The sequence below is a fragment of the Stigmatopora nigra genome, chromosome 1 (assembly GCF_051989575.1).
Source record: "Stigmatopora nigra isolate UIUO_SnigA chromosome 1, RoL_Snig_1.1, whole genome shotgun sequence".
NCBI classification, from domain to species: domain Eukaryota; kingdom Metazoa; phylum Chordata; class Actinopteri; order Syngnathiformes; family Syngnathidae; genus Stigmatopora; species Stigmatopora nigra.
In genome coordinates, this window is record NC_135508.1 from 17,444,792 (window position 1) to 17,460,257 (window position 15,466).

Here is a 15,466-nt window from a genome sequence, read left to right on the forward strand (position 1 = left end):
ACTTTTTAATTTCTCATGAAAGCCAATGGGACAACAATAAAAATGTTTTTTTTTGGACAACTTTTTGTTAATACCAATTGTCCAACACTATACATTCAATGCTATAGACGAGAATTGACATCACATTTGAATGGGCAAAAGTTATAGTAGAATCATGATTAAGTCGTAAAGCTACTATAGGGTGTGACACATGCATCCTTGACAACATTGCCTGCGTGTCACCCGAGTCTGAAAGAGTTAAGAAGATTTGTCAGCTTGCAGGCAACGAGCCAGTGGGTGAGAGAGGAACTGGCTTCCGGTGGCCAGAAGCAACCGCCTCACTTGCTTGGGATTAAATGGGATCGAGAGAGATTACAGCTCTCTCATTCTTTGCAGCTTGATGACACTGCTTCATTCTGTTGTTTGTTCAGTCTCTTGGGAATGATTTACCAACAAAAATTATCTCTGTGTGTGTCTCTATGCAATTGGATTGATGTGATGGGATGATGAAGAACACAACATCTGGACGATAGACTTGTGGCATCCTCTCGGACCTGGAGGTACAATGGACTTTCTGTGTCACTTGAATGCGTTACGTGAATTCCATATTATATTAATCATATTTAAAATACTTTTTACCATGATAGGATTAATTATTTAACTTTTTTGTCTACATGCTTTTTTATTTACCAATAATGAAATAGATTTAGTTGCATTCCGTCTAGTACATGCAAAATCGAGCATATATATAGTGAAGTTGACACGTCTTGGTAACAGTATCACTAATGGTGTTACTACCACTGTGAAGCGTGCCATTAACCCCTGACCTTTTCTCACCGGCAACCAGCTCAAGAATGGATTAGCATTAGAAATTGGGTCAGCTGTCACAAAAAGCCCCCAAAAGTTTCAAGATCACACCTACCATGTGGGAGAAATATAGTGAATGCACTGTGCTTGTAAGGTGGCATTTCTTTCATGTTCTTCCTTGTGAAAATATTATTCTTTGTTCTTAAAGTTTCCAGGTTCTTCAGCTGTGAAGATGAGGCAGGCAGTCGAGGCTCAGGTGTTAAGCCCTCACTGTGAGCTGGGGGAGCAGGGTGAGTAGGGAGAATTTAGTGTCATGTTTTTCTCTACGACCATGCTTGAGCCATCTGTCTAACTGTGAATGTATGTGCACGTGTCACAGGCCTTCGTCAAATCCTCACAGATGTGGTAGAGGAGGTGAAGCGAACACTCAATCATGACATTGATGGGGCGCAGATTCTACATAGTCTGCTCAACGCCTCCTGGCTGCAGTCACTGCTCAAGGTGCACGCTCACAAAATGACTAACCCTTTTTAGGCCACTCTTTTACACTTTAGTAAATCTCATCAGGGGTGCTGGGGCCTATCCCAGATAGCTACAGGCAGGGTACACCCTGAACAGGTTGGCAACCGTAGGGGCACATATGTTTAGATAAACAACCTTCTACGCTTCTAATCAAACAGGGGGAATTTGCAGTGTCTAATCAAACTTAATGCATATCAGCTTGACTGGAAATCCTTGTGACTCGACTACTATTTACTAGTCCACAACAGGAAAGAGTCAGGACTTGCAACTCGCTTATGACTTGGATCAGAAGGACTCCTACAATTTTTGTAGTTAACTTTTATGGATATTTTAACAGGTCTATGAGTGTCTTCAGCAGTATCTGCGAGAGTCTCCAGCACCAGTTCTGGACTACGCCTCTGGGCTATCATTTCAGGTTCCACTCCAGTTGCCTTTGGATATTTCTCTCGTGCTGGAGATCTGCTCCACACTCACTTTGCTCTGTTTTTTGCAGCTTCTGGTAGACATTAAGACATTGGCAAGCTGCTCCGAGGAGGCCAAGGAGCTTGACCGAATCTTGAGACAGCCTCACCTTAAGTTAAGAAAATGACTCCTGCTTTAGCATTTCTTTTATTTATTTATTTATTTATTTTTAAGAAAACTGTAGAAATTGTGTAAATTATCTATACAGGCACTGTTTTCTGCGCATGATACAGTGGCACAGAAAAGCTACGAGCCTGTTTTGCCACCATTGTCAGGTGACATCCCAGATGAAGAGGAGGCTACCAGGATTGTGTGCCTAGTCAAGAACAAACAGCCACTGGTGAGCTGACATGAAATCCTCTTTTTTTCTGTAAATTTAATTTGAGCAGAGATATGAGCTGATTCTGTATTAGACCCCACTTGAAACCAGAACTGGGTCACTTCGAGACACAATCACAGAGTACCAGGCTCCCTATGAGACACACAATTTAGACTATTAGCATTTTTCAGTGTTTATATCAGTTCTTAATGTGTATATTGGCAAGACCAGGATAAAGAATTAGTGAGTGAAAAAAATGTTGAAAACAAGTGACCTTTGAGTCCCTTTGTTGTCTCACAGCTTCAGAACCAACTGACAGCTTGTTCACAGCTACCTGCAGTGTCACCCCTTGTGGCAAAATACCCAAGAGCTGAAATCCGCAGTCACTGGGGTACACTGAGGCGCCTAACACGGCAGAGACTTCACTTAGAAGGGGTTTTGGGGCCCAAGAACATCTCGAGCCCGAAAAAGAAGTGTTTGCCAATTTGTAACATGCGCAGAGGCAGCTTCCCATCAGAGGTAGCCGTGTGTCAGCCAACTGTTCGGCCACACTGTTCACCTTGCTGCATGCCAATGAACCGTACTTTCAAACCAATAACCCAGTGCAGACTTTGTCAGACTAACCTACTCTGGCAACAGAATGTGAACCACTCTGCTCCCTCGGTCTACAGCTCGGTCCTGATTGGTAAGGAACAATCTGAAAATCCATCATCCACACTCAACTGCATCCTCTTCCGCCACCACCCATCACGTTTGCTGACACTATTTGATGATTGTAACACAGAGTCCTTTCTTTTTTTTCTTTTTGGAGACGGCTTCATTGAAGAGATAGATGGCAAAAAGGAGGATCGGTCGTCTCCGCAGCCCTTCCATTCCCCGAACAAGCCCCATCAATGGGGTCTGTCTCCACCTTGCCTCTCTTTACCCTACTATGCCAAACTGGACCATTTTCCACAGCCAAATGTGCCTCCAAAACTGAGAGACAAAAGCCCCCGGAGTCGCACGGCACCCCCCAGCCCCGCGTGTCCTCACCGCCTATTGAAAATTCCGCGAGCCCTTCCTGTAGAGCTTGCTAAGCAAGAAAGTCTAGATGAGCTTCGTAGCACAGTGCAACTAGCCACTAGCTCTATGGAGAGCAGCGCCAAAGACATCCAGCTACTTGGGCAGAAGATGGCAAATGCTACTGAGCACATGTCCGAAACAGTCCAAGAAAACTCCCAGGCTTTGACCTTGCTCAGCCAAGTGGTAGACCGGCTTCAGATGGTCATCAATACCAGCACGACAGAAAAAAGCACCCACCTACAAAACAGAACATTCATAAAAAGTCAAGTGAAGCGGCCATCGCTTTCATCTGTGCCTTCAATGATATCGTCATCCTCTAGTTCCCTCAGCAGCTGCCCAGATGCGCCCTCCACCTCTCAAGCAAACAGTTTTATTTCCGGATCTTGCCCCCGCGGAAAGGCCAAAAATCCTCCTTCATCACACTCTCTGACTAACGGCACTCTGGGGGAATCCAAAGAAGTTTCCTTTGCTTTGAAGGGTGGTCGGTCCAACCAGAGGAAGAAAGGGAAGTCAACATGAGGCCCGGCAGAGAAAAAGTCCAACCATTCAATCAATCTTTTCCACCTGCTTTATGTTAGTTGAAAGTTTTTTGGTCATCTAATTTTTCATCTTCATCGTTTTCTTGCGTTCTTTTTTTTCACTTTCATTCTGTGCTATGCTCTGCAGTCATTTTTTTCCCTGTCATCTCACAACACTATTTGCTGTCTCCATTTCACTCAATTCATTGGCTATTTTATCGCACTTCAAGAGTCTAATCTGGTTTCCTCTTTTTTTTAATTTAGGGAGCTACAATAAAGAGAAATGAAATCACTGGGGAGATCTTTGTGGCCCGGGTGATTCACGGAGGACTGGCCGATCGCAGTGGTGAGTTGTTGTATGATAGCAGGCAGCCCTCCACTGGCTCTTTAATATTACTGATGAGTAGTTTTGTCTTTTTGTAATTGTTTTTTAAGACGGGCTATTTCGAGATAAGCTTTTGTTCTTGACTTTATATACAAGGGTTACAATTATCGTGAGTATGTTTTGGCCTGCATCAAAACTGACCTGGAATATATTTTACTGTATGTTTATGAAGAGTGAACAGCACATTGTTATAAATTGTTTGTGAATGCAGAGCATGTGGTGAAGCCTCATTGATTCACATGATTTGTGTGATTAGGTTTGCTCCATGCGGGTGACCGGATCATTGAAGTCAATGGGTTTCCCGTGGACGGCTTGGAGCCAGAGCAAGTTATTCAAGTTGTGGTAAGTCAATGGATTTTAATACGTATCCATCAGTGCGATGCCCAGGTGAACACTGATTTGTTCAAGTTTTAAAATGCGTTTCCCAATCAGAAATTCTACAAATAAGCTTTTTCAATCATTTCACCATTCTTAAACTATAGAACTATCTTGGCCATTTTAAATACAATTTTTACGTTTTTCTTTGTCATATATCATCTGTCAATATAAAGAAAGGAGGATTCAAGTCAAAGTATAAATAAATTGACCTTGGCGATTTTATTCCATCCAGCAGGCAAGAGCGCACGGAACCATTACATTCAAAGTGGTTCCCATCACCGACAGGCCAATTCACAACCACACAATGGTGAGTTTTCCTATTTTCCCACTTCCATACTCACTTCCGAATTCATCTGCTAACTTCTCAATATCATGCCATGAATTAGCTTTATATGCGAGCCATGGTGGACTACAGCCCTCAGCAAGATCCCAACATCCCCTGCACAGACGCTGGCGTGACTTTCAAGAAAGGCGACATTTTGGAGATTGTAGATCAGACAGACGCTCTTTGGTGGCAGGCCAAGAAACTACCCTGTGACATGGCCTGTGCAGGGCTAATACCCTCCAGCGACCTGCTTAAACAGTCAGTTCTGTCCTTTTTCTCTCACATGTCAAAGATGTTGAATTCATTTTCCTAATGTGCATGTTGTTAACAGGAAACAGAGGGATTTAATGCCTTATCAGCAACACACCTGCATACACCTATGTAAGTTCACGCAATTTTTAGGATTCCAACAGTCAAAAATCACTGCGCATTATGGATCTAATTTACTACCATATCGGTTAACAAACAGATGTGAAGCTGATCTGCACACGGGGGGCACTCCATGTGAAATATGAACAAAAAAATGCAGCATTACATTCTAGAGCACATTATTTGGGGTCTTAATAGGCATAGTGAATTTTCAGACTAAATGCATTTATTTGTTTCTCTTTACCCCCCTGTTTTTTGCTAAAGTGAGCACGGTGGAGGAAGGTATGACTGAGTTATCACTTTTAATTTAACAATATGTGCTTGAAATGTATGCTGTCTTTATTTTCTATTTTTTTTACACAGAGGAGGACTTAATGGCCATTGATGAGAAATGTGTTGAAGCAGGTAAATGGTCATCTAGTGCATTTATTGTCAAAGTAAATGTCAGTTAACATCACCATCTTTGTTCTCTCTTTTAACCAGATGAGGAGGCTTTTGAATCTGGTAGGTAAGTCTTTGTTAAATGAATCAGTTCTGATATTGGCAATGTGCAGCCATTTTTTGTCTGAATATTAATCTATTATGTCTTGGGTTTTTTCTCCCACTTGCTCACTAATGTGGGACTCAGACGAACTCAGAGATGGTGAGAACTCCACGAAAGACCAAAATTTGTGCTTTTTTATTTCTTCTTTTAAGGACTCATAAAAGTAATTCAAACTGATATTGGGAGATTTTACTTCGTTAGGGATTTTTTTCAAACAATTACCCTGTGATTAATTGATTCAGTTTATATTGAGGATGAAAATTAATATTCATTGTTATTTTTTTTCTGTTTATAAAGAAAAGGATGATTTTAGCACCAGCGTCGAGGAAGTATACCTTGGTATGTCAATAATTGCAACGTTTGAATGTAATCGTTCGAAATGAAGCAAAGAAAAACAATTTACGTGTTCATTCTCAGCTGGTTTCAGACGCAGCATGCGTCTCTGCCGCAGACGCTTACATAGCACCCTGACGTCTTGTTCCACACCCTGTTCCAATAACTGTAGTAGTACCGTCAACTGGTCCTATGAAGAAGTGGTACGCTACCAGCGCAGTTCCAGTGATGTGCACCGCCTCATTGCCTTGTTAGGTACATTAATGTCTTTTTGATTGCGCAAGACATGATTTTTTGGGGTAAAATATAGGTAACTTTACCAGTCTTCTGTTTTAGGTCCATCAGGTGTGGGTGTAAATGAACTTCGCAGGCGCTTGATTAAAATTAATCCCAACACATTCCAAGGAGCAGTACCTTGTATGTGTCCACCACTACCCATATTTTGAGTGAAAACATACATTTTAAATTTGAAGGCAAAGCGAACAGAAACCTAAATGTCCATGTCTTCTGTCCCAGACACTACAAGAGCACCCAAGGGATACGAGGAATCTGGAAGAGACTATCACTTCACCAGCCGGGAAGTCTTTACCAACATGCTGCACAAAAGCAGGTGTGACTAGTACGTTGTAGTGGATCCAATAAATAACTACGAATGTGGTATAACTGGTCAATAACCACAGTCTCTAATTCATTGTTTATGATATTTTAGATGAAGGGACTATATCAATGCTTTCTTCATCCATTTACTGAGATTGTTTGCGCTCACAATGGCCTGCAGGTTCTTGGAGTATGGTGAATATAAAGGGAATTTGTACGGCACCAGCAAAGAGTCTGTCCAGGAAGTTTTACAGAGTGGGAAGACCTGCCTCATTGACATTGAACCAAATGTGAGTTAATTATTTAATCATGTATTTCTTTGTTTATTTATTCATGTATTTATTTATTTGTTTATTGGTTTGTGTGTGTATGTATGTGTTTTTTTAAATTATCTATTGTTCACCTTCTACTGCAACAAAGTGAATTTCCCTAGTACGAATTGAATAAAGTTGAATCTAATGATTCTAATCTAATCAAATCTAATTTTCATACAAAAAACCATGTATACATGAATATCATGAAATTCCCTTGTACCACATTTAGTCCATTCAGGCTGTAAGAACACACGACCTGCGTGCTTATATCATCTACGTGAAACCACCGCCGCTGGAAGAACTCAAAGAGACAAGACAGGACTCGTGCGTAACCACTGACTACTATGTCAACCGCCCCTTTAAGGTGAGGTATTGGATTGCTAGTATGATAAGAAAAGTATGCATTTCCAATGACTGTTGAAGACATTGAGTGGAATTGTCATATGATTTTGACCTCCATACAAAAGGATGAAGATTTCCAGGAGATGGAAGATGCCGCCCGAAAGATGGAGTCCCAATACTCGCAGTTCTTTGATTATGTGATTGTTAACAAAGACTTGCAGGACTCCTGCGTCCAGTTGCTGAATGCAATTAGGAAGGCACAGGATGAACCACAGTGGATTCCCACAAACTGGATACGACCCCAAACAGACTCATAGAAAGAACGTTTATAGGCGCCAGAAAGATCTAACCTGTGTTTTACCAAGAAGGAAGTTTACGAATCGGCACAACAAAGTAAACAGGTGGGCAGAAGCCTATCCTGGCTGACTTTGGACTGAGATCGCCAGGAATAAATAGAAGTTTAATTGATATGATGTTGGAATTCATGTATGGAGAATATGCTGAGAATCAAATCCAGACCCTGAAAACTGTAAGGCAGGCATGGTAACCACTTGACCACTGTGGAGATTTTTGTCTACATGTTTGTCATGGTTTCACCACAGTGATACCACAACCTTTTTCCTATGTAAACAGTTTAGGTTGTGAAGTAATATTAGTATTAATATTTATAAACTGTTGATAAACAGGTAACTGCGCACAGCACATGCCAAAATGCAAATGGGTAGGCAGGTTTTGTTGTTGTTTACATTGATGTTTAAATTAAATAGTAAAATCTAGTATCAGCGATTTTGTACTTCAAACTCTCTAATAATAAAGCATGCAAGTTTGACTCTTTTGTAAGCTTTTATTTTGACGAAGCCGTATCCACGTTGGACAAGCAGAAGCTACTTCCGGTTCAAACACCACTATGCCGATTGTCAAACCCAAAATAAGATGTGAAATTATACGACTAAGACTATAACGCCCATTGAATTGGATGTGATGCCGAATAAGCATATTATTCATATCTGGAAAATAGAAACGAAGTATGGACAACGGACTCTCAAAGGTAACGTTTCTATTTTCAAAGGAACATCTATTTCAATTGAGTGCATGGTAGAAACATTAATTTGCGGCGTTCTTATGAAAATGTGCTAATGTTTACTTTTGATGAGAGCAAGGGAACTAGCTATCTAACACGATATAAGCATGTGTTTGTTACTTGCAATGCGTTGTTATGCTAGTTTGTTGCTTATGCTGCTGTGTTTACTTTTTAGCCACCACGACCCAGGAAGCTCCCGGCTTTGCCACAGGTCAGTGTAAATATGAACTCTTCTCTGCCTCGTATTCATTTTTTTGTAAATTAATAATCAAATGAATAAAAACACAAAACCGAGTCGTTCTTTTAAATTAATTCATGGAAATGTTAGGGGTAATAAATGAATCATATTTATTCTTCAAACTTCTCCATCAATTCATTTAATTGCAAAACAATTAATTCTCATTAGGGTCACGGGGGTGCTGGAGCCTATCCCAGCGGACTCTGGGACAGAGGCAGGGGACCCCCTGAATCGGTGGCCAGCCGATCGCAGGGCACAAAGAGACAAACCGAGAACCATGCACACTCACACCCATACACCTAGGGCAGGGGTGTCCAAACTTTTTGCAAAGAGGGCCAGATTTGGTAAGGTGAAAATGTGTGCGGGCCGACTTTTAGCCTGACATTCTTTGAACCATTAACATTAAATGCAAATTAACTTTTTGGGATTTTTTTTAATTACAAATGGCATACTTTTACATTTTTTTTACATTTAGGTTTTTACCGAAATCACAAACCACAAAAAAATAAGAAAACTATCAAGGATATCTAAGTTCATGTGAAACATCACATATTATTCACTATTATATGCTCACTGTAGGAACAGTGCTGAAAACAAAACAATGATCACTGCATATTCAAACTGTGATTTTGACCATCACAAAAAAAATAATGAACTGAGATTTAAGAATTTATTCAACTCAGAGGACTTAACAAATATCTTGCCTGCACTAATGTGAAGGGTGATACTGGGATCTTTACTGCAGTATGTAGTCCAGGTCTTCTTTGCACGCTAACGAGAAAAAGTCAAACTCAGTTCCTTTTGCCTCTAACTGTCTCTTAATATCTAATGAAACGTCTTCAATTCTCCGTGCCACAGTATTACGAGCCAGGCAAATATTGGCAAACTCTTGCTTCTTCGCGGGACAAATTTTCTCAACCATTTTCATTACACAGTCTTTAATAAATTCACCGTCACTGAAAGGTTTGCAGTGCTTTGCAATTAGCGTTGCCACTTCGTAGCTTGCCTTTGTGGCATTTTCATTTGACTCACGGGCTCTTGTGAAAAAGCTTTGCTGTGCCGTTAAAACAGCTTCCAGTTGCTTCACTTTTTCACCGCGTTCGTTCCCAGTTAGCTTGTCGTAGCTAGCATGTTTCGTCTGGTAGTGCCTCTTAATGTTCAATTCCTTGAAAACAGCCACAGTCTCTTGGCAAATTAGGCAGACACAGTTGTTTCGTATTTCAGTGAAAAAATACTCAAATTTCCACTTCTCCTGGATGCGGCGGCCCTCCCGGTCAACTTTCCTTTTTTTGTTTACATGTTAGAAATGGGCTGGGCTGAAACAATGACGCAAGGGTCACGGCGGCCAGAGTGCGGCCACAGGGCTACTGCCATCTTCTGGTGAAGTGAAAAATAGCTTTTTGTACACATTTATTTTATACTGTGGTCAACAGTGCTGGCGGGCCGTGTATTATTGATTTCATGATAGAGGCCGTGGGCCGGTCAAAATTTGTCCTCGGGCCTTATTTGGCCCGCGGGCCGGACTTTGGACATGCCTGACCTAGGGGCAATTTAAAGTGTCCAATTAGCCTACCATTCATGTTTTTGAAATGTGGGAGGAAACACACGCAGGCCCAGGAGGAACATGCAAACTACACACAAGATGGACCGACCTAGAATTGAACCCAGGACCCCTGAGCTGTGATGCAGACACGCTAACCACACTCCACTGGGCTGCTTCATTGCAAAATACTCAGCCTATTTAGAATATTTAGTATCTTCAAAACAAATATCCCAACTCAGAGATATATATTTACTTTATTGATATGTTCCTTCCTTTCACATTTCAAAAATGTAGTTACTCAAAATAGTTGTTTTTTTTCCATTATCCACACCTAAATCCCCTTATGTCTTCTACATTTCAACAATTCTATTCATCCCACCGCATTTCATTTCGGTATTAAGTTTTTACCAGTCATACACAACCAAAATTGCATTTTTGTAATTCACTTCAAAACACTTGGGCAGCTAATCATGCTAGCATCTCCAAAACTTGCATTTGATGTTGTTCATTTTCGTCTCGGCAGCAGCTCTCTAATTTTAACAATCTGCCTATAAAAACCTACAAAAATCTACTCTCAGCCCAAATTAGATTTTACCATAACATTTTGATTCAATAGCATAATCAAAATCACTTTTGACCCAAGATCTATTCTAATACAGTAGTCACTTATTTTCCTGCCCACACCCATTCCAAATAGGAAAGGCTTTGACCTGTGCCCTGAGTAATCCTTACTCCTGGCAGATGCTTGAACACAGATTTAGCTAAGGATTTATCAACAGTATACGTAATGTACAGCTTCACTTCACTCTTGTCTGCTTCTTGTGAAGAATGGCCAGAAAGACTCCGGTGGGTGATGTTTATTTCTTGTCCTGTAATCTGCTATAAAAGTAAATTACTGATACAAATGCACACAAGTGACCTGTGAATCTATCCCCCGGTATAGAGAGTTCAACGAGAACTTTCCACAGCTCAAAGGTAGGCATGTCAATTTCCTCTTAAGACAAAAATAAAGTTCTTTGTTCAAATTAATTTACAAACCTGACCGTTTTTTTTTCTCTTACATCGGGACACTGAAGTGAAGATGCAGCTGGTGAGTGAGGAACTGAGAGAAAAGAAATAATTGACCATGTTATTAAAACTAATGATTGTGACTTAACTCTGCTGTGTAATAGAAATGCCAAAGATCAAAAAGAAGCGAGTGAAAAAGCAGACAACTGAAACTGATGACACTGACGGTGTGTGGGATACTCCCGTTGAAATGGGTATGAATTCTGATTGGTTCTTACTCATTCTCATCTCATGCAATTCTATTCAGATCAAGGAATGCAGATGGAAGGCCGGGGCAGCGGGCAAACATTGCAGCCCAAGGACCAGCTTTCGTTTGATGCAACCACAGATGCACCTCTGCAAAGGAAGAAAAAGAAGAAAAAGACAGCAACTCTAGGTAGAGTCAGATCAAACGTAAATAAGGACCCCTCTCTTAGTGTCACTTAAAAGGCTGGAATTACTTTAGTGCCAATTCCAATCCCTGTAAATGTCCGTCCATTGTGTATTTTTTAAATGACACATTTTATAGTTGAAGGAGGAAACAGCATGTCTAATAATACTTTGTCACACAACCTCATTTAAATCCAAATGTAGTAAAGGTAGACTTTAGCTATTTTTCAACTGATCTTAAGATTTTGATCATGACTATATGGAATTTCTCATCATTTTAACTCATAAATTTAGGGGTATAAATATATTTATACATAGTATGGGTTCCCTCCTGTTCAGAAGATATGTTGAAATCTGAAAATAAATGAGAACGGTTATAAAAAGTACTGTCAAACTCAAATTATGAATAAATAAAGGTGTAGTTTGTATAGAAATATGTATAATTATTATCAATTTTCTTTAAATAAAGCTTCCGATCTGGAAGATGACCAAACTGATCTGGTAAACGGGGACACAGTGGATCAGACCACTGATGAGGAAACAGTCAAAAAGAACAAAAAGAAAAAGTAAGTAAGTTTGTGTTCATTTTTTGTTGAACTGGATTAGTTTTACATGTTGTTTTTGCCCATCATTTCAGGAAGTCAAAAGTTGGGGAATCTTCACTTCCAGATGAATTGGATATAGAAGAAGATGACATTATTACAGATTTGTCATCTTATAAACCACAACATTCCCTGTTCTGTGCGCCACAAGGACAAAGTCAGCCAGTTGGAAAGATCTTTGTGGAGCGGAACAGTGAGTGATGGAATGAATAATGCACTATATTTTCCGGACCATAAGTCGCACGGCGACTTATCATCCAAAAATTACATTACCGTATTTTAACGACTATAAGGCGCACTTAAAAGTCTTAAATTTTTCTCCAAAATAGACAGTGCGCCTTATAATCCAGTGCGCCTTATATATGGAAAAAACAGAAAACCAAAAAAGAAAAACCACCACTGTCTGATATTTAAAAAAAAAAAAAAAACGCCTGAACTGAAACAATACTGTTAAATATGCAGATGCCATCTTAGTTTACAAAATCTTCCATCATATAGCTCCTCCCCCACTGCAAGATTTTATACAAAAAAAATCCAAAACATCAACAATGGCTGGCTCTAGAGGTAACTGTAGTGAGTGCTTCATACCTGGAAGTCAATAGCAATTACCGTATTTTCACGACTATAAGGCACACTTAAAAGTCTTAAATTTTCTCCAAAATAGACAGTGCGCCCTATAATACAGTGCGCCTTATATATGGAAAAATGTCATTCATTGAGGGTGCGCCTTATAATGCGGTGCGCCTTATAGTCGTGAAAATACGGTACTTTGTATTTGTGGCAGCAAAAATACTTCTATATATTTGTTGTAAAAAATGGTTGAAGCACTAAATGGTGTCTTTGTTTTTTACTTCACTAAAAAAATTAAAACAATTCACTCTTATACATATACTTTTTTTTTTGCCACCATCACACCAGAGCGCTTCCAGGCAGCAGAGTGGTCAGACAGGAGAAAGACCAGTGACCAAATGGAAATCCCCAATGATTTCCGTCCCATGCAGCCACGCTGGACCACCAGAGATGTTTCCCTCAGGGTGCATGAAGGCTTCAGGTGAAACCAAATTGCATTAGTCACGAAATACAAATTATTAGTATACCTCGTCTTACATTTCTGAGGTTGCAGATTTAGATACACGTTCTGGCCTATCTTAATGGAATTTGCATATTCCAACCAACATCTGCCTACCCCAAACGGTTACTTCAGTTTCGTCTCAGAATCCATAGGCATGAATATGATGTTTAATGATGATCGTAGATATGAATTTGAATGTCTGTATATGGTCTGCCCAAAGTCGTTTTAGATATGCTCATGTCAAGCGCTACAGAAAATTAATACATGGTTTGGTTCTGTTGTACTTTAGTGCTCAAATGTGACCTTAACGTCTTTTTTTCGCTCTTATGTCTGTTCAGGATTTTTGCTCTGCACTGTCAAGGCTTCTTGGCTGGATTTGCAGTGTGGAACATTGTGGTAGTGTTTATGCTAGCTGGGCAGCACCTTACAGCTATGTCTAACCTGCTGGAACAATACCAATGCCTGGCTTACCCATCACAGTCTCTGCTTTACATGCTGTTGGCCATCAGCACTGTGGCTGCTTTTGACAGGTACCAAGAAACATATTTCCATCCACATTAATGATGAAAAGGTTGAATCATAAAGTTCAAATGATAAATGGCTTACATTTCAGATTAGATATTTAAAATGTGCTTTTTATAAGTGAAGTTGTTTTGCTTTATTCTTTCTATCATAGTATTTAGTAATTTCGGAACAAGGGAGCAAGTCGTGGTCTTGGATTCTGGGGGAGGTGAATTTTTGGTAAATCTATCATGCGCATATGACTGTTTTGCTGTGGCAGGAGGGGGATTGGAAACATCATGGTTCGTACAGGTACTTAAAAATGCTTGGATTTTGATGTTTCTTTTAAGGTATGATAAATGCTTTAATGTTGCATACAGTGTTGGTAAAAGCTTAGAAGGCGCCTTAGGGAAGATATATTTTCTTCCCCTCGGTAACAGGGGTAATTTCCTCCACCACATGCACAATTGCCAGCGTTTTGGAGAAGAGTATTTCAATGAATATATATATATATATATATATATTATATGTGAATTTGCTGTAGTTTAAGCCAATTCAATTATCGCACGACCAGTTCCTGTAATTTTCACTTTTTTGTGATCTTGAGGCAACAAATATGTTTTTGTTTCATCCTCTGGCCATTTTTTGAGGGTGACAATATATACTCTATGTACTATTTCATAAACACCTGATGCTAGATAAGGGGCAATATTTCTCCTCAGGGTAAACCTGGCCAAGAGTCCCATGGCACTACAGGAGCTGATCACGCTGGATCCAGTGGCTCTTGCTTCCCTTTGTTAGTATTTTCCCTCACAAATGCCAGTCTATTTTTTTAAATTCACTTTTTAACATCTTTATTTAACAATTTCTCTTATCTCTTGACTGCATTCAACATTGCAGTGTATTTCTCAGCGTTGCTCTTGTCCCTTAGCCAGCAGATGACAAGTGATCGCATTAATCTCTACCCAGACACCAATGCAACATTATGGTAAGGTTACAAACTTGGGAATGGGAAAGGTTGGAAATAAAACAGGAATTTACAAAACCCACAGTTGGCTCAAAATTGATGTGTTTCTCTCAAGGCTACCGGGGTCGCAACATCAAATTCTCCATTCATGGGTGACAGTCAATCTTGTGGTAGCATTGTTGGTTGGCCTGGCCTGGATCTTCATCGCCATCCGACCTCAGAGAGACTATACCGAAAGTGAGAGACGAACAAGATCCACTGAAATTATTGCATACATCTCTTACTCTATTTATCTTTCTCAGGTTACCTGATTGCCATGCAAGTCGAGCCACCCAAGACAGATGACGATTTGCAAATAAGTGCCTGACAAACACACTTCTGAGACATTTTTACTGTTTTTTGCTCTGTATTTATAAAAATAAATGATTGCCTAGATTTTTTATAAAAAATGTGATCATCACCTTCTTTTTTGATGTTAGGACTATGAGGTAAAAAGCCAGACAGAAGCATCATCAACATCATTTTGCAAAATTGCAACAAAACAACAAATTGCTTTTAATTGCACATGTGGGCTACACGTATTACTATGTCCCATTGAAAACTATTCGGGGCCATAATTCTAGATTCTGTTTTTCACAAAAGTAGAAACCCCATTGCAAAAATAACAAAGCTTGGTATTTTGAATGATGACACATTTTAGACAGATGGCACCAAAAAAATGAAGCTTCTTTTTACTCACTAGCTAGAGTTGAAATTTAACTAAATTTTC

General features: G+C 39.9%; 2 protein-coding genes across 5 annotated transcripts; both read left to right on the top strand.

The window, feature by feature from the left end:
• Window positions 1-320: 320 nt before the first annotated feature.
• mpp4b (MAGUK p55 scaffold protein 4b) lies at window positions 321-7,861 on the top strand. Of its 3 annotated transcripts, XM_077720798.1 has the most exons (22): window positions 328-539; window positions 995-1,076; window positions 1,166-1,287; window positions 1,646-1,723; window positions 1,802-1,883; window positions 1,977-2,110; window positions 3,934-4,015; window positions 4,311-4,396; window positions 4,668-4,739; window positions 4,819-5,015; window positions 5,089-5,138; window positions 5,391-5,408; window positions 5,490-5,531; window positions 5,610-5,630; window positions 5,755-5,769; window positions 5,968-6,009; window positions 6,088-6,258; window positions 6,340-6,420; window positions 6,520-6,613; window positions 6,782-6,890; window positions 7,144-7,278; window positions 7,382-7,861. In XM_077720798.1, the coding sequence occupies exons 2-22, from the start codon at window positions 1,019-1,021 to the stop codon at window positions 7,571-7,573; spliced, it is 1,881 nt and encodes a 626-aa protein (XP_077576924.1). In that variant the 5' UTR covers window positions 328-539; window positions 995-1,018; the 3' UTR covers window positions 7,574-7,861. The 3 variants fall into 3 exon arrangements, 1 of the variants encoding a protein (XP_077576924.1); XR_013326877.1 differs by lacking the exons at window positions 4,668-4,739; window positions 4,819-5,015; window positions 5,089-5,138; ... (9 more) ...; window positions 7,144-7,278; window positions 7,382-7,861 and adding exons at window positions 2,390-2,774; window positions 2,901-3,724 and having other exon boundaries at window positions 321-539; window positions 4,311-4,377; XR_013326875.1 differs by lacking the exons at window positions 4,668-4,739; window positions 4,819-5,015; window positions 5,089-5,138; ... (9 more) ...; window positions 7,144-7,278; window positions 7,382-7,861 and adding an exon at window positions 2,390-3,724 and having other exon boundaries at window positions 321-539; window positions 4,311-4,377.
• A 254-nt stretch (window positions 7,862-8,115) lies between these two features.
• LOC144199286 (transmembrane protein 237B-like) lies at window positions 8,116-15,146 on the top strand. Of its 2 annotated transcripts, XM_077720811.1 has the most exons (14): window positions 8,116-8,304; window positions 8,513-8,548; window positions 11,062-11,093; window positions 11,195-11,208; window positions 11,291-11,353; window positions 11,434-11,562; window positions 12,025-12,121; window positions 12,193-12,350; window positions 13,076-13,208; window positions 13,568-13,759; window positions 14,453-14,526; window positions 14,631-14,718; window positions 14,813-14,934; window positions 15,000-15,146. In XM_077720811.1, exons 1-14 carry the CDS (start codon window positions 8,284-8,286, stop codon window positions 15,062-15,064), a joined length of 1,224 nt encoding a protein of 407 aa, XP_077576937.1. In that variant the 5' UTR covers window positions 8,116-8,283; the 3' UTR covers window positions 15,065-15,146. The 2 variants fall into 2 exon arrangements, with proteins under 2 accessions (XP_077576937.1, XP_077576944.1); XM_077720818.1 differs by lacking the exons at window positions 8,116-8,304; window positions 8,513-8,548 and adding an exon at window positions 10,143-10,964.
• Window positions 15,147-15,466: the final 320 nt, after the last annotated feature.